This window comes from Amblyomma mixtum, chromosome 9 (assembly GCF_055824585.1).
Source record: "Amblyomma mixtum isolate Tamu chromosome 9, ASM5582458v1, whole genome shotgun sequence".
NCBI lineage: Eukaryota > Metazoa > Arthropoda > Arachnida > Ixodida > Ixodidae > Amblyomma > Amblyomma mixtum.
Genome location: NC_143020.1, coordinates 23,368,788 through 23,392,512, shown reverse-complemented (window position 1 = coordinate 23,392,512; position 23,725 = coordinate 23,368,788). Strand labels below are relative to the sequence as shown.

The 23,725-nt window shown below is 47.9% G+C and overlaps 1 protein-coding gene across 1 annotated transcript in view; it reads right to left on the bottom strand.

The window, feature by feature from the left end:
- Window positions 1–95: 95 nt before the first annotated feature.
- LOC149328509 (glucoside xylosyltransferase 1-like) overlaps window positions 96–23,725 on the bottom strand; it is a 33,511-nt gene continuing 9,881 nt past the window's right edge. Inside the window, exons 4-6 of the mRNA XM_089560244.1 lie at window positions 21,506–21,698; window positions 16,816–17,129; window positions 96–310 (exon numbers count right to left, since the gene is read on the bottom strand). Of these exons, the coding sequence (XP_089416370.1) occupies window positions 137–310; window positions 16,816–17,129; window positions 21,506–21,698 (681 nt within the window). The 3' untranslated portion in view covers window positions 96–136. The remainder of the gene's footprint in view (window positions 311–16,815; window positions 17,130–21,505; window positions 21,699–23,725) is intronic.

The window sequence follows — 23,725 nt, the reverse complement described above, 5'->3', positions numbered from 1 at the left end:
GTCTCTGTACAAGTGGTAATTCCCTAGTAAATGTATGTCTGGTGTGCAACCAACAGCAGTGATTCAGTATGTATGATAAAAGAAGCCCTGCACAATGACTTGGTGATGCACAATGGCCATCCGTCATGTTTATTGCTTACGACGATTCTTGCATCCTGGCTTGTCTCAAAGCACTGTCTATACGAACGGCAGCCGCCTTCGATAAGGGAAGCTGCTTCAGTAGCTCCTGTGAGCATGTCATGTTTAAGCTTCGAAGGCTTTCGTTGAGAGGATGGATGAAATGATCCACCAGGCTTTCACCCAGTTTGTACTGAAACAAAAGAAAGTGCTTGTTAAATGCAAGCACTATTACAAACAAAATATTTATACTTTTATTGAGCAAACTACGCATTTTCTTTCTAGCAGAATGCTCATGTGTAGAATAAAGAAAAAATATATTGATTTTTAATGTTTCCAGAGCCATCTGGTGTTTCTTGCCCAAATCGGATGTTATAGTTTTTGGGAGCGTACTTTTGCTGGCACGCAGACAGAACGTTCGATAAAATTTAAATCGGCTCTCAGTCTATTTACATTACCTAAACACGCTGGACATAGATTGGTTTATTTATATTAACTGGTGTTTTCCACTGCTACCAGCGCACCTCTTATGACTTCGTAGTGCGGGAACTCTGATACTGCGCATGTTCCTTCGATGTGATTATATAACATTCGGATACCGTTCCTTGCCACCTGCCTACCGCACGTTAGTACCAAGGCATGCGCTTGCTGTTGGTTCGCCCCTAGGCACGAGAGCAAGGATAGTCATCACCAACTGCGCGGCCACCGTGTTTAGGAATTACGAAGAAAAGGAAAGTACATGCCGGGTGGAGGATTGTGCAATGTGCAAAAAGTTTACTAAATACCGGGAAAGGTACAAAAGACTGTTCGTTGCTTGTCTCTATAAAGCTAGGAAGAAGGTATTAAAGGACGGTAAAGGTAGAGCAGCCTGTCAAAATATCCTGCAAAGCCTAGCCGATACGAACTGTGGCGCAAGAACCTACAACTATATCAAAAACTTCTTATCAGCCAGGCAAGCCACTATAAACTTTGGTGGAATAAAATCAGCTCCCATCACTCTAGGCCCGAGAAGAAGTCCGCAAGGGGCGGTATTGTCACCCCTCTTCAATTTGGCTATGAAAGATCGACCAGGCAGTCTTTCCGAAAACCCCGGCATCAAACACACATTGTCTGTGGATGATATCACTGTCTGGTGCAACTTCGGGATTGAATCCGAGATCGAGGACCGTCTTCAAGCAGGGGCGGACACGGTGGACAGGTACGCTAGGGAGAGAGACATTCAGTGTGCGCCGGAAAAGTCCGAGTTGCTAATTCTGAAGAACACGAGGACACCCCTAGTGCAGAACATCTCGGTGTATGTAGAGAACCACCCAGTACAGAAACCTACGGAGATCAAGATCCCAGGGCAGTATATCCCGCAGGGGCGACAGAACACCACCGCTAAGAAGAAGCTGACAACATCCACCGAGCAAATCCTCCGTGATAATACATCGTATACGAAATAAACACCATGGCATGAAGGAAAGGGACACCATCCGCTTAGTGCAAGCTTTCGTGACCTCGCGGATAAAGTACAGGACGGCATTCCTTAACCTCTCCAGGTCGGAAATTGAAAAGTTGGAGACACTCATCAGGAAAGCCAACAATACGGCACTAAGGCCACCGAACTCCACGCCAAAGGCCAAGCTCGCGGCTCTAGGAGTACATAATACCCTCAAAGAGATGTTGGAAGCACATTGGCTCTCAAAACTCAATAGGCTCGCACTTACCCGGCAGATAACTGCTCGAGAAGATCCATGTTAATCAGCTCTATACAATTGACCAAAGGAAAGACGTCCCACTCGATGTTAGAAGACGCATCAACGTGCACCCCATTCCGCAGAATATGCATCCCGCATATAATATCCAGAGGAGGAAGGCAAGAGAGGAAGCCCTGCAGAAGAAATGGGACAAGCAAACTAACCCCTTTACGTGGACGCAGCAGGACCACAGAATGGAGTCATGACTATTGTAGTCTCAACGCCTTCAGGGTCGATGGTGAACTGCGCCTCGGTGAAAAACATCTACCCCACTCACGCAGAGGAGGCAGCTATTGCATTAGCTGTAGCATCTAACGCCCGTCACAACTTCAATTACGGATTAATTCATAGGTCAGGGTTGTCATTGCTGACTGAGCATCCACGCAACCAACGCTCAGTCATCTTGTTTCCCGGTCACCTGGGACTACCAGGAAGAAACGAAGCCGCTCACAAGCATGCCCGAGCTCTTCTATACCGTCCGTCTACCCCTGATCACCACGAAAGGTGCCGCGACCTGATAGATTTAGCAGTGTATGCTGACAATCTCGCGCCATACAGAACAGCCAGAAAGAAGTACCCAACACCACACGAATTACTCAGTAAGTTGGAAAAGGACGCCCTTAGAAGACTACAAACCAACACATACCCAACACCAGCTAAATTACACCAGTGGCACCCTACACTATACTATCCGCAGTGCCCACACTGTGGATAGGTAGCTAACCTCTACCGTATGAAGTGGGCATGCCAATTTAGTCCCTTAGTTGACCCAATTCCAAACCCCTCGGAGGAGCAGTCGGAGGCTATTCTGGTCAGCGATGATCCTGACCGTCAGCACTGGCTGGTGGGGAGGGCCAGCGCAGCAGCAGCAGCCAGTGGACTACCGGACTAGGCGGCCCACCCACATGTTCTGAGAATATTGAACAAATAAAGATGTTTTTAATCACATCAGTGAGTTACCACAAGGTTCTTGCTTAGATAATGGAAAACGTAGTCGGAACTGTTAAGACAGCAATCGAACAATGGAACAGATTGGTTTCAGGAACGAGTATTCGTCAGTAGCAGAAATTGAAATCATCAATCAGTTTAGAGCGAAATCCACAGAATATAATCACCTGATATAAGCTGCTTTTGTATATTACGGAAAATATATAATTACATTTGCAGAGCGGAGTTCACCAGGAGGCGAATGCTGATACCATTGGTAATAACCCCCTTGAACCACCTGATTGGAACACCTTACTCGAAAACTGTCGTCTGTATTTGAGTACGATTGAGGCACACGTTCTAAACTCCAGGGATTAATGCCTGAAAACATGTTTTGCGTTTCAATGTTTTTTCTGGTTGTATTTCACGCCTGTATATCTCTGCATGTGCTCAATTCCTATAGTGTCTTTTCGCTCTCATTTTGTTTGTATGTCATGCCTCTGCTTGTGTACCTCGAATTCCTTATTTCATACCCCTCTGTACTACCAGCTTTTTCTTTAACATCCCCTAGTACCACCGTTTGAATTGTATTGTATATATCTACTGCTACGCCATTCTACTTCCTGTGCATCAATTTTTATGTTCCTCATATGCTTGCTGTAAAAAATTCAGGGGGCACTTTGACTGTCTAAAGTGCGTAGAGGCGAAAGCGTTTTCCGCACCACTTGCAGTGCTTCTGTGGCACTGGTGGCGTCACATGTAATTGAGTACTAATTACTAATTGATGACAAATCACTAATTAATGGTTAATTACTGATTAATGCCTGAATACTAATTAACTGCTAATTACGCTTAAGCTTCAGCTTCGCCTTTAGGAGTGGAACGCGACAGCGTGTTGTAGCGCTGCCAGGGAGTCCACGGAACGCCACCATCCGTTCGGCGCGATGCCTTGCCGTTTCAACGCAACGCTTTTTGAGGAAAGGAAATGGCGCAGTAAATCTCTGTCATCTCGGTGGACACCTGAACCGCACCGTAGAGGAACGGAGGAAGTGGGAGTGAAAAAAGAAAGACGAAGATGGCCAGTAATGAAGAAAATGAAAATTGTATTTGAGGAAAGAAAATTACGCAGTAACTGTCTCACATATCTCGGTGGACACCCGTCAAAATTTAGGGGGGGGGGGGGGTGTGCACTTTTTAAGGCGGAAGCCTTTAATGCCTCATCGTTGTAAGCAGGAGTTGTCGACAGAAAATGTCACGCTTTTCAATTGGTCGAAATGCTCGTGACGTCACAGCGCGCGAATTTCAAATGGGGCCAATTGTACTTTGGCTAGTAACCATGCAACCAATCATAGGGATCGTATAGTGATGCTCCAAGTAAGTGGGACTGAGTTTAGTTAATTGCTTAATTAATAAATTAGCCTAATTAAGATAGAGGAGAATGAAAAGGTCAGAAGAAAGAGGAAAAGAAAAGAAGGACGCGCGTCGCAGCGACAACACCGTCCGCGGGAGGAGACGCTGCTGAAAAAAACAGATAAGTACGAAGCCGCGTTCGCTCCACCACCACGCACTTCCCCACTCAGTTCGACGTTGCTCGTTTCATATACGTTGTGTCGAACATCCTAGACAGTTCCAACATTTGACAGGTGAATGACAGAACAAGATGGATAGAAATACAATAACATAAATATGAAATAGCCTAATTAATCTTTCTAGTTAGACCGCATAAATCAATCAAACCGAGAACGAAATTGGTCGAGTTGGGGAATCGAACCAGGGTCTCCGGAGTGCGATACGAGCACGCTAGCCACTCCGTAATGCCAGCAAAATGGCTTTGGAATGAACAAAGGCGCGTCTAGCTAATACGGCGTCTTCGTTCACTCCCATCTTCCCCCTTTCCCTTACGGCGAGGTGCAGGTGTCCACCCAGATATGCGAGAGAGATACATTTCCTTTCCTCAAAAAATAAATTTACCGTCCAGCAAGGCGTACAGCCGAATTGGCGATGACGTTCTGTGGACTCCCTGGCAGCGTTGCAAGACGCTGTCGCGTTCCACTCTTACAGGCGAAGCTTAACATGTTAAGCACACATAGTAACACACGCAGACAGCCAATGGACGCGTCATTCGCTGGCAGCACTTGAATCATCATTCACAACCACATTCGTGGCAGAATGCTGTACTCAGGCTTTCGCCTTGCACCACTTTAATCGCCAAAGTGACTCCTAATTTTTTGACCTAAAGTGTGGTCACTGATGTGTGGTTAAGATGTTAAGCTTCGCCTCTAAGAGTGGAACGCGAGAGCGTCATCTTGCAACGCTGCCAGGGAGTCCATAGAACGCCATCTGCCATTCGGTTCTACGCCTCGCTCGTCGGTAAATTGGTTTTTGAGGAAAGGAAATGTATCTGTCTCTCATATCTCTGTGGACACCTAAACCTCGCCGGAAGGGAAGGGAGGAGGATGGCAGTGAGCGAAGACACCGTATTCACTAGACGTGCTTTTGTTCATTCCAAATCATCCAGCAGGCATGGCGCAGTGGATAGCATGCTCGTCTCACACGCTGAAGACCGGGGTTCGATTCCCGAGCTCGACCAATTTCTTACTAGGTTTTATTTATTCATATGGCCTGACTACAGAAGTTAATTAGGCTAATTGGGTAATTAAGCAATTAACTAAGCTCAGTCCCACTTACTTGGAGCATCACTATATGGTCCCTTCAATTGGTTGCACGGTTACTAGCCAAAGTGCAATTGGCCCCGTTTGAAATTGGCGCACTGTGACGTCACGACCGTTTCGACCAACTGAAAAGCGTGACATTCTCTGTCGACAACTGCTGCTTACAACGATGAGACATTAAAGGCTTTCGCCTTAAAACTGTTTTGGTTTGTGTATGCGCCTCCTGCTTGGGCTTTGAACTGCAGTATTTCGTAAATAAAGGAAGAGATCAACCGGCAAAGAAGGAGGCAGCAGGTTACCATTGGGAATGAGGTGATGGTTTAGACGAGCGATTATGTTTAGAGTAAGGATGGCAGATCCCTACCAAGAGATCAAAATTGCTAGGACAGTGATGTATAAAGCATATAGCATGCGCTCTATGTTTCTTGAAACAGACAATGTAGCTTTAAAACCTCACTTAGAAAAGACTAGGACAGGCCGGACGCTGCACTTGGAGCTGAAGAAATGTGAATGCGTCCCTTAATTGAGCAAAAAACAAACATGCGTAAACGTGAAGAAATTCCACAAACAACCATGAAAACAAAATATGCAGGTCAGCATGTCAAATAAGTGTGCAATAAGAATGTTCGGTAAGCCTAATGTCTTCGAAAAAGTTCCATTCCTTACACTGAAGGTCTGCCAGTAGATCATTCAATGCGGCGTTACCAGATTTCATGCGATCCCAAGATTTCTCTGCCCAAATGACATTTCCAGCGCGCTAAAAGATGCGTGCAATTTGGACAGGGAAATTCATCTTTGAAACACCGTCGGTGCCTATATGTTCGCGAGTGTTCAACGAAGGGAAGACGCATGGTTTCTAAGACGCGTTAAGGCGACTAGTTTAACCCTCGTTCATTAAGTAGGGCGCGAAGCTAGGATAACTTGAGAGAGGCATAAGCTAAAACAGATACTCAAATTTCGCAAAGTTGTGCGAGAGCTTGTGCTCATTAGACAGTACTTACGCTTTGTTTTCTGGTTGCAGATATTTATAAAGGGGAGAGCTGCAATTTCTTTTTGTAGCTATATCTCCGGAGCCTCCGCGAACGCTGGAAGTACATGAGAGAACGCCGGGCTTCGGTGGTCAAAATTAGCTGCGGTTCAACTACTGCTGAACCTACTTTGAGAGCGAAAGCAGTAACATATCAGGTAACTCTAAGCGGTTTCGCACTGTAACGTTCTGTGCGTTCCGGGCAATGCACAGGCAGTGCACCCACCCTCCACTCTTGAAGGCGGCAGTTGTTGCTTTATCGCGACAGTTTGCACACCTAATGAAAGCTTCCGCCCATTGCAGCAGTGCCACGTGTCTGCCGGAACGTTTTCAGCGCTGACGCATGCAGCCCACATCTCTCTCTCATCACCCCATGCGTACCTATAGGCGCGATTCAGGCGTCCACTGAACCAGGGAGCCAGTTATGAGCACTTTTTTTTCAATAATATCATCTGGGTGTAAAATGTCACCGCCCACGCAAGTGAACACAGTGAACACCGACGGCCTATCGCTTCAGTGCTGCGTTTCTCGCAAAACGCTGTCAAGGTAAACGCATGCAGCGCACATCTGTCACTACCGTCACGTAGCTTAAAGCGGGACTGACGTGTACGCTGTTCCAAGAGAGCAGTTATGCGTTTTTCATTTGCTTTCCAAGCACCCGATCTATTGGATTCGTAGCTTAAAACGCGGCTAAGATGTCTACTGTCCCAGGGGGCAGTTATGCGCCATTGCTCTGCTTTCGATCCTCAAGGTCATTGGAAGGTGAAAACTAGGCACGCGGCGATCGAAGCACGAAGTCCCATAGTGAAGCTTTCTCTTCAAAACTAGTTTTTAAGCATGAAATGCTTTTAGCCCCCGTTGTCGGCAGTGTGGTGACGTCACGCCGAGAGCCATCATCCGGGCTCTGAAACGAGAACATCCGGGCACCGTACGAGACTTAACGAGATTTAACGAGATTATCTAAGCCCTCCTACGCGACCGGCATGCAAGCGCCGGTTGGTCTCCAAACGAGTCACAAAAAATAACTGCTGCCAGTGCCTTCTCAATGTTTATCAAGATATCTGTCGCGCTGTGCGTTTGATAATGCACGGAATTATATTCCCGATATCTAATAACTCTTGCAAAAAGCACGTAAATGCCACGATACACTTCGTTGTCATACGTGATCTCTTAGGGGCTTCGCGCATCGAAGCAAAGCCGCGCAGGCGCACAGGGGCCCGGGGGAGAAGCGCTGCGTTCAAAGGGCAAGGCATGCCGAACGGGTGGTGGCGTTCCTCCCTTCCTTTACGGTGCGGTTCGGGTGTCCACCGAGATGGCAGAGAATTACTGCGCCATTTCCTTTCCTCAAAAAACCTTGCGTTCAAATGGCAAGGCATCGTGCTGAATGGGTGGTGGCGTTCCTCCCTTCCTGTACGGTGCGGTTCGGGTGTCCACCGAGATGACATTAGGCCCGTAAACATTTCATGCTTACTCTACTCTCGGTTACGGGAGAGGCAGAGTTTTTTACTCTCAAAGCATAGAAAGTGAGTACTGCCGACATAAAGGAGGCTTATTTGTTACCTTTTGCTTTTATGGTTTTCGCTGCAGTATTTTCACTTTCGTGCACATATGTTTTCGCCCCAGCAACGAATCGATTCTCATTTCATTCATTTGCAAATGTAGCGTTCGTCCTGTCGCCGCATTTTCCATGTGATATCTGAAAGCTGCACTTTCAGTTTTAAAAACGGCTGTCCGAATGTTCCCTCCATTCAACATTGTTAAAGTACTCTATGCACATGAAAAGTAAGGTCCTAGTAACCCTCAACACGAAAGTCAATAATCATTTAACCTTTACAAATGCTCATAGGGAAGAAAATTCAAGAATAACAAGATGGTTCTGATTTAAGTACGGACAAAAGAAAACATGCAGGATTTGGAGTTGACTTTTTGCTGGTTATGGGGCCGAGCCGTGTTTGACTAATGCCATAATCATGGTCCAGTGGAAAATCGCTGAATAGTGTCATCGCCGAGTTCTCTTCAAGAGCGAAGTTATCGTGACAGGGCCTCTTCTGGCCCTGGAATCTGGATGGTCATGCGCCGGCAGAAATGCAGGATTTTCATCCTTATCCGAGAAAGTATCGCCAGACGGCGCTTTGGAGAGGGAGGCAGTATCTGAGGATTGCTTGGGAAGGAGCCTGTGTGTGTGTGTGTGTGTGTGCGTGCGTGTGTGTGTGTGTGTGTGTGTGTGTGTTTGTGTGTGTGTGTGCGCGTGCGTGCGTGCGTGCGTGTGTGTGTGTGTGTGTGCGTGCGTGCGTGCGTGCGTGCGTGCGTGCGTGCGTGTGTGTGTGTGTGTGTGTGTGTGTGTGCGCCAACATTTTCAAGTGCCAACATTTCAGCAGGTGTGAAACAGAATCGGTTATCCGATAACTCGAATAGACTAAACGCGCTGCGGATCTTTGACTTGTTTTGATGTTTCCTCGTAAGTACACTTTGTTAGGGCACTGAACAGAGGATGCTTCCTCCAAACTATGCGAATAAATAATTGTCTGTAAGCGATTTATTTCAGCTTTTTTGGTAAATTTTGCACTTTTTTCTCTCAAATAGCACAGTTTCTCAATGCGCTATTGAGCAAAACACCCCCATTTGGGTTTGCCAACACAGATGATGATAAATGATCACTCCTAAATACATACAGCTCCGTAAAGCTTAAACCCTTTTCAAAGCTTATTGACAGCATTTGTACGAGTAGTCTGAAAAGCTGGGAAGAAATAAATAGCGGTGAATTTTATCCCCTTAGCGTTATGGATTTGGCCACTGCGCTTCTTGAAGCATCCTGTTCTCGTCCACTTCAAATGCGTCGAAAAACTAACATGGCTAGCAGTCTTTTTTATCCGTCAGAGAGCAGCTCCGTATTTTACAATTTTCGGAACCAGAACGCCTGTAGTGCTGATGAGAGGCGGATAGGTAAAGGCGTAAACAAAACGTATCAATGGAAAATGTTTATGGTTATATCTTTTGTTCTCCTGAGAATGTTCAGACCTGCGACATGCTCAAAATGCAGTTGCTTATAGGAGCCCATCCATTTTTACCGATCATTTTAGATATCTGGGCAGCTCCCGTGTTCCGTAGAAAACACTTTCGGATAACGAGAATTTACCAGAGCGGGCTCTATGTTCGAAGCTGACAACCTACACATTACTACCGGAATATGTAAGGGTGATGAAGCCTCGAACCGTATATGAAATGTAGAGGGCGGGGTTCTGCTGCGAACAAAAAAGCACCTCAAACGAATAAGATACTAACATGGTAGGAAGGCTTGAAACCATATTGCATCTTTAACTTGGTTTTTGGTTCACTTTTATGTTCTAAAACTCCATAAAATATAATGGTGTTGTCCTCAAGCCTATTACAGTGAGCTTTCTTTGCGCGCGGCTATGTTAGGCGAGAGCAGGAGCATATGCAAGGATGGCGTTTCGGTGCCAGAACACCCCCCGAGATTTTCGAGCACTGCATCCTCTCCAATCCCCTCACTTGCAGATATATTTTCTTCTCATGATATTGCCACGTATCATTGCAGTGTGTGTTCGTTCACGCTCAAGGCAGCAGGAAAGGGTCGTTATCACTTTTGTTCGTGGCGCGAGAAGCGACCAGACTAATCTCGAATGTTCGCAGCTGTGAAAGGCTGCATCTAGGTTTTTCCAGATTACCGTAGATGATCTTGACCTGTTATCTGGAAGTTTCCTTGCCGGCTTTAAATTGAGCGATGCCGCGAGCGGCGGACATTCGTAGTTCGACGACCGACGAGCACGTTTGTTGCTTACGCCGCCGCCGAGTGATTCAGTTACTTTGCGGGCGCAAGTCAGCCCAAATAAAGAGCTTCGTTTCCAAGACTGGCTGGTGTCTTCCTGACCACTGGACTGCCGTCACTACGTGACATCTGGTGGAGGTGCGGGGTAGCCTCCCATGTTCCGGACACCCCCTACAAGTCGTGACGCCAGCCCTTTGAGTCATCTACCGCAGGACCTGAGTCCAGTCCACCGCGCATGCCGACGCCTGCAAGGGGACGAACCTGAGTTCAGGATTCTGCCGGACCCTACCCGGAAGCGAAAGCCAGCAGCAACGTCTACTATGACCTTGCCCCAGACGATGACTCCAATCATTCTTCAGCAGCCCCGGGTGCCACCAACCTTCGACGCTTCGCCTGGCTCTGACCCCGAAGAATGGCTGTAGCAATTCGACCATGTGGCTGTCTTTAACAACTGGGACGATGCCACGAAATTTAGGTACGTCTTCTTCGCCCTGGAGGGACCAGCAAGAGTCTGGTTCGAGAATGAGGAAGCCAGCCTTGCCAACTGGGAAACCTTCAAGGAACAGCTTCTGAAGACCTTCACAAACGTCATGCGAAAGGAGAGAGCGCAGCAGCTGCTACAGTCTCGCATACAACACGCGAACGAGACCGTTGCAGTGTATATTGAGGAGATGAAGCATCTCTTCCGACGTGCCGACATGAACATGAAGAAAGAAGAGAAGGTGAAGTTGCTTATGCGAGGAGTTAAAGAGCAACTCTTTTCCGGCCTCGTCCGCAACCCACCGAAAACTGTCTCGGAATTTGTAGAAGCATCCACGATGGAAAAAACTCTTGATGCCCGAGCCCGCCAGTATGACCGCCAGCAGCGCGTTTTCTCAGCAAGCTGCCTGGACACCGCTAACAGCAATGACCTGCGGGAGGTTATACGTCAAGTTGTGCGAGAGGAGCTCCGACGATTGCTGCCAACGGGAACGCAGCCGCAACCTTCATCGCTCACTGACGTCATCTGGGACGAGGTTCAACAGGCCTTGGGTGTGACGCCGACACCTATGCAGCCTCTGCAGCCTCTGCAGCCCCCAGCCATGACTTACGCCGCAGCTGTGCGCCGTCCTGCACCTCGACGACGGGACCCAAGCCCCTATTGCCCTCAGCCAGCTGCGTTGGACCGCCGCCCACTCGCCCCAACCCGCCCGTCCTACGAGCGACGCGCGCAGCCGAGGAAATGCGACGAGTGGAGAACTCCCGACCAGCGCCGCCCACTATGCTTCCACTGTGGCGAAGCCGGTCACGTCCTCCGGCACTGCCCATACAGAAGACTGGGCATCCGAGGGTTCTCTTACGACGCTCCACGACGCCGACCCGGCCAGCGACCAGCCGAAATCGAGGAGTTTTTGTGTCAGGAAGAATGCTCACCGCCCAGCCGCCTATCACGTTCCGCGTCGCCTTGGTCTCCGCGCTTTATATCTCCTAGCCGAGGCTACGCAGTGCGCGGACGCTCCCCCAGCCCCCGAAGGTTAAACTGAATAAAGCAGCCTCTGGAGGTGAGGTTGCTTCCGAGCGCAAGTACAAAGATGCTCCATCGACGAAAACCCAAGTCCATGCCTCAGCTACGACGACAACACCGACGACAACACCGACGACAACACCGACGACAACACCGACGACAACACCGACGACAACACCGACGACAACACCGACGACAACACCGACGACAACACCGCCGACAACACCGCCGACAACACCGACGACAGCACCGACAACGACGACGACGACGACGCGGCCAGACTTGAAACTTTTACCGCTGCCCAGTGAAGTAACGTCGGAGTACGCCCACCGCAACCTCACTACTCGACGAAGCCGAGATCGGACACCGAAGACAACGTACAATACGAGAACGCGAACAAGTGAGCTTGAAGTTACGGTCGACGGTCACGCGGTTACTGCCTTGGTCGACACTGGAGCTGACTACTCTGTCATGAGTGGCCCACTCGCTGTCCGACTCAGGAAGGTAACAACAACTTGGGATGGCCCGCTGATCCGCACCGCAGGTGGTAACCTGATTACGCCGTCAGGACGCTGCACCGCGAGAGTTACTGTAAATGGGAGAACCTACGCGACAACCTTCCTGATCCTACAGCAATGCTCGCGAGACGTGATTTTAGGAATGGACTTTCTGAATGAACATCGGGCGATCATCGACCTTCGATCCAAGTCGATCAAGCTTTCCACGGACAAAGCCATATCTGCAGCGACGACAGCGACTCATCGCGTTGCCTTAAACGTCCTTGACGAAGTACTGAGCGTGCCGCCCCGATCAAGTGTCTTCGCCTGCATAGGTACTGGAGACGTCGAAACGGCCGAAGGCGTCGTCGAGGGGAACACCCAGTTACTCCTTGATCGAGGACTGGGCGTCGCAAGGGGAGTCGCCCAAATCCGAAATGGCCAAGCCCAGGTGCTGCTAACCAACTTCACCGAAGAATACCGGCATCTAAACAAAGGTACGACGATCGCTTTCCTCGACGAGCTGGCAGACATCAGAGACATATTTGCCCTACCCGACCAACCCGTAGAACCATCTAACCAAGGCCATCAGCCAACGTTTGAAATCAACCCGGCATTACCACGGAGCAGACAAGAACAAATACGCAGTCTTCTTCAAAAGTACAGCGATTGCTTCTCATCAGCATCGAATGTGCGAAGAACCCGGCTTGCCAAGCACCGCATTGTCACAGACGAACACGCCTGACCACTGCGACAGAGCCCCTACCGCGTATCGCCGCTAGAACGCCAAGCTATTCGCAAGCAAGTTGAGGAAATGCTACGTGACGACGTCATCCAGCCATCAAGGAGCCCCTGGGCAGCACCAGTAGTCCTAGTGAAAAAGAAAGACGGCACCCTTCGCTTCTGCGTCGATTACCGCCGCCTGAACAGCATTACGAAGAAGGATGTCTACCCCCTCCCCCGCATCGACGACACACTGGATCGGCTATGCAACGCTAAGTACTTCTCATCGATGAACCTGAAGAGCGGCTACTGGCAAATTGATGTCGACGAAAGAGATCGCGAGAAGACTGCGTTCATCACGCCAGACGGACTCTTCGAGTTCAAGGTGATGCCATTCGGCCTCTGCTCTGCACCAGCGACGTTCCAGCGAGTAATGGATACGGTGCTCGCAGGCTTGAAGTGGCAGATTTGCCTCGTCTACTTAGATGACGTTGTTGTCTTCTCCTCAAACTTTGAAGACCACCTCAGAAGGCTTCGCATAGTGCTGGAAACGATTAAGTCTTCAGGCCTGACACTGAAACCAGAGAAGTGCCACTTCGTCTACGAGGAGCTGCTGTTCCTTGGTCACGTCGTAAGCAAGGATGGAGTTCGCCCAGACCCCCAGAAGACGGCTGCGATCGCAGAGTTTCCACAGCCTAATGACAAGAAAGTTGTACGCAGATTCCTGGATTGTGCGCTTATTACCGGCGATTCGTCAAGAACTTTTCGCGCATCGCTGAACCTTTGACCCAACTTACCAAGGCTGACGTGCCTTTTAAATGGGAAAGGCCGCAAGAGGAAGCTTTCAACGAGCGGAAGCGCCGCTTACAGTCCCCTCCTGTGCTCGGGCACTTTGATGAAAACGCCGAAACCGAAGTTCATACCGATGCAAGCAGTGTGGGCTTAGGAGCGGTCCTCGTTCAGAAAAATGGCATAGAGGAGAAAGTTATCGCGTACACTAGCCGTTCACTGTCTAGTGTACCAACTATTCGACGACACAGAAAGAATGTCTCGTCATTATTTGGGCCACGTCGAAATTTCGCCCCTACCTATACGGACGACCATTCAAAGTTGTGAGCGATCACCATGCTCTCTGCTGGCTGGCCAATTTGAAAGATCCCTCCGGCCGCCTTGCTCGTTGGAGCCTGCGTCTTCAAGAATTCGACCAAACTATAGTTTACAAATCTGGCCGCAAACATTCCGATGCAGACTGCCTATCGCGAGCCCCCGTAGACGCAGCACCGGAAGAAGAAGACGACGATGCTTTCCTAGGATCGGTAAGCGCCAGCAGTTTCGCGCAGCAGCAGCGCTCGGATCCTGAGTTGCAAAGCCGAGTTGATTATTTGAAAGGCAAGACCGCATCGCCTCCCCGGGGGTTCAAGCGCCATCTGTCGTCCTTCGTCCTTCACAATAATGTCCTACTGAAGAAGAACTTCGCGCCCAACAGGACAGTACATCTTCTTGTCGTGCCCAAGAATCTTAGGCAAGAAATTATGCAGGCATGTCATGATGAGCCGACTGCACGGCATCTCGGGATTGCTCGCACGTTGCACCGCATCCAGGAGAAGTACTATTGGCCGCGGCTAGCTACCGACGTTTCCCATTACGTGAAAACGTGCCGTGAGTGTCAGCGACGCAAAACGCCTCCGACTAGACCTGCCGGACTCCTGAACCCCATACCACCTGCAACTAAGCCCTTTCAGCAAATAGGAATGGACCTCCTCGGCCCCTTTCCGACTTCATCATCAGGTAACAAGTGGATCATCATGGCCACCGACTACATGACCCGATTTCGCCGAAGCAAAAGCGTTGCCTAATGGTACCGCAACAGAAGTCGCAAAATTTTTTGTCGAGCAAATTCTCCTGCGACACGGCGCCCCCGAAGTTTTCATCACAGACAGAGGGACGGCATCTACAGCGGAGCTGACGCAAGCCATTTTAAACTACAGCCAGACAAGCCATCGGAGGACAACTGCCTATCATCCACAAACCAACGGACTCACAGAGCGTCTGAACAAGACCATCGCAGACATGCTCTGCATGTACATCGACGCCGAACACAAGACGTGGGACTCCATTCTGCCCTACGCGATCTTCGCGTACAATACTGCCGTCCAGGAGACAACCAGGTTTACCCTATTCCAGCTGGTATACGGCAGGAAGCCCACGACAACACTCGACGCAATGTTCCCGAACGTTTCTGACGAAGACAACCTCGACGTCGCCGCCTACCTTCATCGCGCCGAGGAAGCCCGAAGACTTGCGCGGCTTCGCATTCAAGATCAGCAGCACACCGACGCCCGACGCTACAATCTGCGCCGACGAGACACGCATTACAAGCCAGGTGATCGTGTTTGGATATGGACGCCAGTTCGCCGCCGTGGATTGAGTGAAAAGTTGCTGCGACGCTACTTTGGCCCGTACAAGGTTCTCCGTCGCATCGGTGACCTCGACTACGAAGTCATCCCCGACGGCACGACAGCATCTCAGCGACGCCGCACACGCCCGGAAGTCGTACATGTCGTACGCCTGAAGCCATATTATGAACGCTAAAGGACTGGAAGTTTTCATTGTCCGTGTTTATTTTCATTTTAAAGCATCGAGACGATGCTTCTTTGGAAGGGCGGTAATGCCACGTATCATTGCAGTGTGTGTTCGTTCACGCTCAAGGCAGCAGGAAAGGGTCGTTATCACTTTTGTTCGTGGCGCGAGAAGCGACCAGACTAATCTCGATTGTTCGCAGCCGTGAAAGGCTGCATCTAGGTTTTTCCAGATTACCGTAGATGATGTTGACCTGTTATCTGGAAGTTTCCTTGCCGGCTTTAAATTGAGCGATGCCGCGAGGGGCGGACATTCGTAGTTCGACGACCGACGAGCACGTTTGTTGCTTACGCCGCCGCCGAGTGATTCAGTTACTTTGCGGGCGCAAGTCAGCCCAAATAAAGAGCTTCGTTTCCAAGACTGGCTGGTGTCTTCCTGACCACTGGACTGCCGTCACTACAACGTGACAATATTTACACACCGCATCGATTTAATAAAATGTAAAAGAAAATAAGAAGAGTGTCCGTTTATTCTTCAAAAGACTGATATGAGTATGTCGTCCCCGCGCTGTACTAGGAAGCGGACGTTAGTGCAGAAAGAGTCATTCTCCTTCGTCACCGCACTACTTATGGCACTTCTGTTAACAGTATGCAGTGTTCACCCATTTAAACGTACCATTACACGTCAGCCTAGTTTTTCATCGTTTGCACTCTCCTCAAATGTTCAGAAACAATCGGGAAAATAAAAAGTGCTGCGTCCCCTTTTAGAAGCGCCTCGGCGGCATTGTGCCGGAGAATATGCATGGGGTAGAAATTTTTACAACTGCCATTACTTCGCAGTTACCGACTTTGTTGTGGAGCAAAAGCTCTTTGTTGCTCTATGGTATGTATAAAAATTGTGCATGGCCGCGATATTTCGTGCGATGCTTTTTTTTTTTGTGAGAAAACAAATGTTCTTTAAGAATCAAGTCCTCGGCTTCCTGCGTGACTCGTATGTTTATGTACATATTAGAATGAACGAAACAACTTACCCTTCAGTGTAATAAGGCCGAGAAATGAGGATATTGTTTGAGGGCAGGCTCCATTTTTTTATTTTTATTTTTTTTACCGGCGGCTTATAACACACCCTAAAAATATTTCTGGCTACGCCACTGGGAGAGAGGACATCGCTCGGATGCTGTCGAAAAATATGCAATGCTAAGTAGTGCAAGCCCAACTAATGGTTTTCCTTTCTCTCACTCACCTTATTCATGCAGGTCTGGAGCGCTCTAAACTCGCTGTACTTATTCTCCTTGAATACCAGAGCTGAGCCATGGACCAGAGCTACAGGCCTGTCATTGCAGGGAGGCTTCCTCTTGCAGTGCCAGGGGCGGAAGTTCGAACGGCACGTTAGGGCGAAAAGGCGCTCCTCATTGCGCGCAAAAAAAATATTCAGGATGTCCTGGTCTCCAAACTTCAACTTCCACCCGAACTCTCGTTCAATCTCCACCACGTAGCGTTCGAACTGGAATGCGCGCATGCGCGTCAGGTTCATCAGCATGAAACCGGCGTTCGCACCTGCGCAGAATATAAGGGAAACATCCAATTAACAAGGCAAGTAAGAGAAAAGGGTGGCTTTGCCACTGATCTTCGTTCAACCTGCGCAAACTATATGCCCATCTTAACCCCTTAAGTTTCCTAATGTATTCACGTTCCCTGCTTGTCCAACCGCCAGCTATTTTTCTTTTCTCTTGGTTCCTGCTCTCTCCTTTTTATTTTTTTTTCAGACGGCAGGCTATTTTTCCTCCCTGTTGCCTTTCCGCCCTTAGTAGTGACAACATGCAGCCTTCCTCGGAAAGTCCTCACAACTCATTTTTCTGTTTAACCGCAGCTTTACACTGTAAATCAGCGGCACTACTACGATAAGGCAGGCCTAGTTATTCGCACACGTCTCCATGCGATCGTTTCTTTCTTTCATCCTCGCTTTTTCCATTATTCAAGTGATTCCTTTATGGTCAAGGAGAGGAAATAGTTCCACGCTTTAATGTGACCAGCAGAATATGCATAGCATGAACGTATGTGTAGAAACTACGGCTGCTTTAGCAGTTCGCGTATTTACAGTTGCAGTTTGAGGCTGCATCATTTCCTTCCGGAGAGAACCATGAAAATGTACTTTGTCACAAACCTCTCCCTAGGGAGCAGCGGTGCAAAGATGCGCTCGTTATGCTCTATGATAACACCAGAGAACAGCGAAGGACAAAACCGCACGCGTCACAACAGCACACAAAATAGGGCAAAGCGACAAAGCTGCAGGGGAAAAAAGAATCGGCAAAAAAAGAAGTGTATGATTTACTGGCAAACTTTTCCAGCTTTTTTTCTTTTGAAGTGGTATGATAACCTGGCAATCGATCGTCCGTAATTACCGGACTTGGATTTGCTATTCACATGTTTTACAGGAATTATCTTCGTCAATGTGGTCAATTTTAAAAATCCCGAAAGCGCTCATCGAGCGCCTACCACTCTGATTTCGGGCTGTGCGCTTTGAAAAGTCAGCAGTACGTTTTTTCTTTGTCACTCGTTCATTAATGCGAAAGCAATGCTGGGCTTGGTGGGCAACGTCGTGTCACCAAAACGTATCCGCAGAAGACGCAGGAACAAGAGAAAGGTTGTAAGCGATAGAGGAGGATGTGAGGATGGTGCGGCAAAAATTTTTGTCAATAGGATGAATACAATTGTTAATTAGAGCCAAAAATCTCCAAAAACCAGTAAAATAAAGCTTACGTCTATATAGTGAAAGGACAGGAAAACAGCCGGGGACGGTAACATAGCGGATAAATAGTCAAAGGAGTGAAGATGAAGATTGAAATAAATTAAAATATGTTTGATCAGTAATATTTAATCGGCAGTGCTTGGCATAGAATAATTAGTTAATTAATTAGAAGTAAAATTTGTTGGATGGTCGAATCGGCTGGACGAAGGTGTAGTACGTGGACGGAAAAGCAGCAATGGGCCAAATTTTAAAAACTAACATGCGTGATTGAGGCGAGAATGGGCGTAATTGGAGTAAATGTTATTAATTAAGGTGATTCATTAGGAACAATCGATTGCAGTCAATACATAAATGAAAGTGGTTAATCAATAAGTGCAAAGAGTATGAAGCAGGGACAAAAAGTATCAAAGAGAGACGAATAGAGATAACGAGTGCCGTGGCGGCGTCATTGCTTTTGCATTCCCTGAATGCGGGTTACTGCATTGATCTCTAACGTTATTTTATTTTATATCGTCGCCTGGAAAGTCTCTTTGCCTGGCCCAAGGTTCTCTTCATTAACCGAATAGTGTGTGAAATATTAAAGTGAACGCAATTATGGCTAGGCTGACCAAGAAGAATTCTCCGCAGTTCTATCACGACGAATAAATAGACGAGGACCCTCTATGTCGTAAAAAACGGCAATACACCTACTTTAAGGTGAATGTTAATTTTGCTTTTCTACCTGGGGTATAAACAGTTCGGCGAGGAGGCAGTTAATCCGCGGCACTTCAAGATAATTCCATAGCACTCCATTGTCTTGAGCTGGAAACCTTAATGTTGCTTTAAAAGAAAAAGTAAAGCGTCCTACTCACGGCGTGCGCCGCAGCACTGCTGTACGGCATGGCATGACGCAGGGAGGGAGGGGGGGAAGGGAATATGGTACGCTGATGTCGGTAAAACGCAGTCGTCTACATTGCGCGAGCATGGCACTGCGAAGTCACGGTCGCTAGAGGAGGGGTGCTTAGAGCCTTACCAGCTGGCAGATATTCACCGCTTGGCGGCAGTAGGGTCTGGGGTTGGGGGTAAGAGAGAAAATAAGATAGCTCAAGCAGAAAGGCAGGAAAAAAATGACAACGAGCACGACGCGGGTTTGCACCTCTGGAATATAACCGATAGTAATGCGTGCTCTTAGAAATTTGGTCGTTGTAGTTGAAAAACTTTCTTGGATGCCCGCTAAGTAAGTCCCTGCGACTACTGTGCGAAGTGGCCACAGGCACTGAGTAGTGTCCATGATCGTGCCACCACTGAGCACTGCTTTAGGCTGCTAGTGGTTTTCTGCAACTTTTTTTCTTCTTTTATGGTGTTTTAAGCAGCGGTAACGAGTTCTTATGAACGCTACAATTGGCGTGGCAGTTTGTTAACCTTCTACTTCTGGCCAATCAGACCACCAAAATTTAACACAGTTAAAGGTGTTTTCGCGAACCTCATTACAGATAACTTGTCGACATTACAAAGTTTGTCAATTACTCAACGCCGCCGCCTTTGAAGCACGTGTGTTTGTGGCCTCCAGATAACGAAGCTGTGGCAGCGCTTGATCTTGGTATAAGGAACTGGTTACGTCATTTTTTTTGCTTAGTGGTGAGTTACCCAAGTTTGGCGAAACCACGCGAATGTCTTGTTACGATGAAGCATGAACTGACAAGAGGGGAACGCCGAGCGCAACGAGCGACCGCATTAGACACAACGCGCAGTTGTTAAGCGTCGTCGGTGCATCTGCGGCGTTTTCTCTTTTGCGACTTGATACCACTCGGCATTACAACGGTCACCAAGAAACGGATAAAGACACGTGCAGGCAGCTTTGAAAAATAAACAAACAAAGCTATAAATATTGGTGTCATTACATCACTCGCAAAGAGGGATTGACCCGATGCTGTAAAACAGATAAGGTGACTTGAAACAAACAAAACGCACTGTACTCAATGAACACCGAGAGTGGAAATACATTCCCTACGCCAGCTGCCAAAGGAGACCATCTTCTCCTACGTCGGGGAGATGTGCTGTCTGTTCTGAAGTGTAAATTCAAACTTGAGAGAGGAGAAAGTGCGCTTCTTTTTGCAGGATACTAGGGAAGAATTTTTTCCCGGATTGGTTCGCAACTAACCTGGGACCTTAACTGAGTTAACAACTACAGCGTCTATTACCGAAAAGGCCCTTTACAATGAGGCGCGTCAGTGCGACCGGACACCACCATGAGCAACGAGGCCACCTCAACGACAACCAAACAAAACCTAAAAGACATCATCAGCGAGAATGTCCGCGAGGAGCTAAGATGACTGCTGCCATCCTCTCACAGACGCAAGCTCCGACTCTGAAAGACATGGCACTGGAAGAAGCGAAACATGAACTTGGAAACCGTCCTCCAACGGCCACAGAACACCAGATCATGGCCTACGCAACCGTGGTGCACAGCCAAATGCGTCCTGTCACTCTACGCACAAGCTGTGTGCCTGGACGCTAAGACATCAGTCGCCCGCCTGCCCAGGTATGCTACAAGCTCAGCCAAGAAAAGCCGATCATTGGAAAACCTCGGATCAGGAACGCCAGCTCTGGTTCCACTGCTGCGTACCCGGCCACATTCCTCGGCACAACCTCTGCAGAAGTATGGGCTAGCGGGGCTCCTAAACTGATGCTCCAAGACCCTTTCCCGGCTAACGAACGCGGGAGATCGTCGAACAACTGTGCCGAGATGATTACGGCTCAGCGAACCGCGTCCGGCGAACCCGCTCAACGTCACCGTCCACACCACGCTTTGTGTCGACGGGCGGCACCTACGCAGCGGCTGTTCCCTGAAAGTCCCACAGCCCCCACATTGAAATATTAAGAAAGCAACTTGTGGACGTCAAGCTCCCTGTCAATGAATCAACGAAGATTTTCCAACGACCTCGACGCATCAAGACGCCGCACCAACGAAGACAACGCCGCATAGAAAAAAACAGTACGAAGATTTGAGGCAGTATAAATACACTTGCAGCTTAAGTTGAATCTCGCATTAACCCATTAACCAGTGGCAGCCGTCATATCAACATTATCATGGATCCATCTTCGAAGCACGTTAAGAGCAAGATATTTAGAACACATTTTGAAGACATCAAAGTGAGAAAAAGCATTTTTTTCCAGACCCTGTCATCTCTGCAGCATAACTTACCAATTGGCTGGATAATTGGAATATGTGGGCTGGGGAAGTAAGGGTTGACCCCAGGATCCTCGGTTTCCGGTGCCATGGCAGCAAGTTTCAATTCATCCATGGCATAGAACATACTCCACACATCTTCAACCCGGTGGATAAATATCGTATCAGTGTCCACGTACATCGCCGCATAAGCATCTGGAAGGAGTGACTAAAAAAGCCGCATTAATTACAACGTTTATTGCCTACTGTTAGAACGTGAGGAACGAAGACATTCGTATCTCACTCAGCGAGATTAAGTTTGAGCACCAGGCTGCTCTAAGCTTTCAGCATGTAGGATCTAAACGCGCCCAAATGCGAAGTAAGGTCGGACACCTACTGAATTTTGTTCAAGACAGGAAAAAATATGCACACCTTACTCGGCTCTTGATGTGAAATCCATCTGGCATGACGTACTACTTACATTAGCATGAATTCCTGAACGTTAAGAAATTATTTGAAAGCTCTTATTGTGAAATAATTTGCTTCAAAAAACAAACCAGTAACCGCTTGGGCGGCTCTACAATCGATATAGTCAAAGAGCACAAGGTTTTAGGAGTGGTACTATCGCACCGTATGACTTGGGATGCGCATATACAGCAACTGGTGAAAAACCTCTCTTCCGCTGTTGGCTTAATACGTCGATCTCGAGATATTTTTCCAACTAACATTAAACTTCAAGTTTTTCACTCCGTCTTTCGGTCCCACATTAACTACTGCACGTTAATTTGGGCCACGACTACTAAAAAAAACATAACTATACTACATAGGCTCGAAAAGAAAGCTGTTCGTTGCATTGCTAATGTTTCATACTTTCAACACACTCATGACCTCTTTACTCAGTTCAAGTTGGTCAGTATACAACAGATTTACGATTACCGTCTACTATACCTGCTGTACTTCTCAAGTGTATCTTACCAGCCGTTCCTGAAGGAGCTGTGTACTCTTACTTTGCAAACTCGCACATATCGAACCAGGTCGTCTGAGGAATGGTTTGTACCGCGGCCACGCACTAATTATCTTCTGCAAACATTAACGTACAACGTACCATTTCTATTAAACAAGATTAAAACACAATTTTCTGGTTCCATTGCCCTAACGCGCACCGCATTGCGCAGCATGTTTGTTTCTGGGCAATGTTCTGACTGTTTTATGATTTTGAGTGGTAATTGTGAAATTGGGCATACAGAGTGAGTGTGTGTGTTTGCCTTCTCATCGGGATCTCACGTGTAAAACGCTTTATGATACTAATTTTTATTCGTTTGTTGCGTAGTTTTATTGTAGTGCACATAGTTCTTTTGTGGCGTAGTTAAGTTGATGAATGAAGTCCGTGTATTCCATTACAATATTCACTTGCATTTTAACTATTGTACTCAGTAAGTAGGACAATGTATGCATTCTGTTGCACATTTCATTTGTATTTGAATTATAGAAGTGTATATGAAGTCGCTGCTGCCAAAATGGTTCCCTGACCTAGTCAAGCTGTCCTCACAGCTTTTTGTGACGGAAGCCATCAACATTGTATCAATGTTGAAAATAAATTTTTGATTTGATTTCATTTGATTTGAAAGAGATTCCCGCAAAAAACGAAACTTCACTGCGGCGCATTAGGTGTTGCTGCCGTGGAATTTCATCGCAATCAGTTTGACTAATGACATCAGGAATGTTCACAGCATTCACAGGCTCGTGGGAATCCACGCTTTTGGTGGCGGTGACGTTACAAAATCGGCCTACCTTGGGAGCAATGCGGCGTCGCTTAAACCCTTCAAATTTTCAGAAATACATAATGACTTACGGGGCAGAGTCCAAGTTCAGAAATAAGAAAACTATATCTTTTGTGCCATCCCATTTAGATGGCCAATTCTCTCTTTGTACATCCGTGGATTCAACTCCCTTTATAAGTAGGTGACGCACGTGTCACCAGGCTCTTCCGCTTTCTGGAGCAAGGTCTTCTGAGCGTATTTCCTTTTTGCAATTGAATTCGCGAAGCGGTTCCAGATCTCGAAGCAGTTCCGATACCAACTCGTTACGGACGGTTCATAGTTTGCAATTCTTGTCAACGCGGTACCGCTCAGAGCAAAAACAGCATTGGCCAGCATGACTGTGGTATCCTAGCAGCTGTAATTGCTCACTCTCTGGTAAATCCTGAAAAAGTCCGCGGCTCGTGGTAGTGCTGCCAAGTGCGCGATGCTGCTCCAG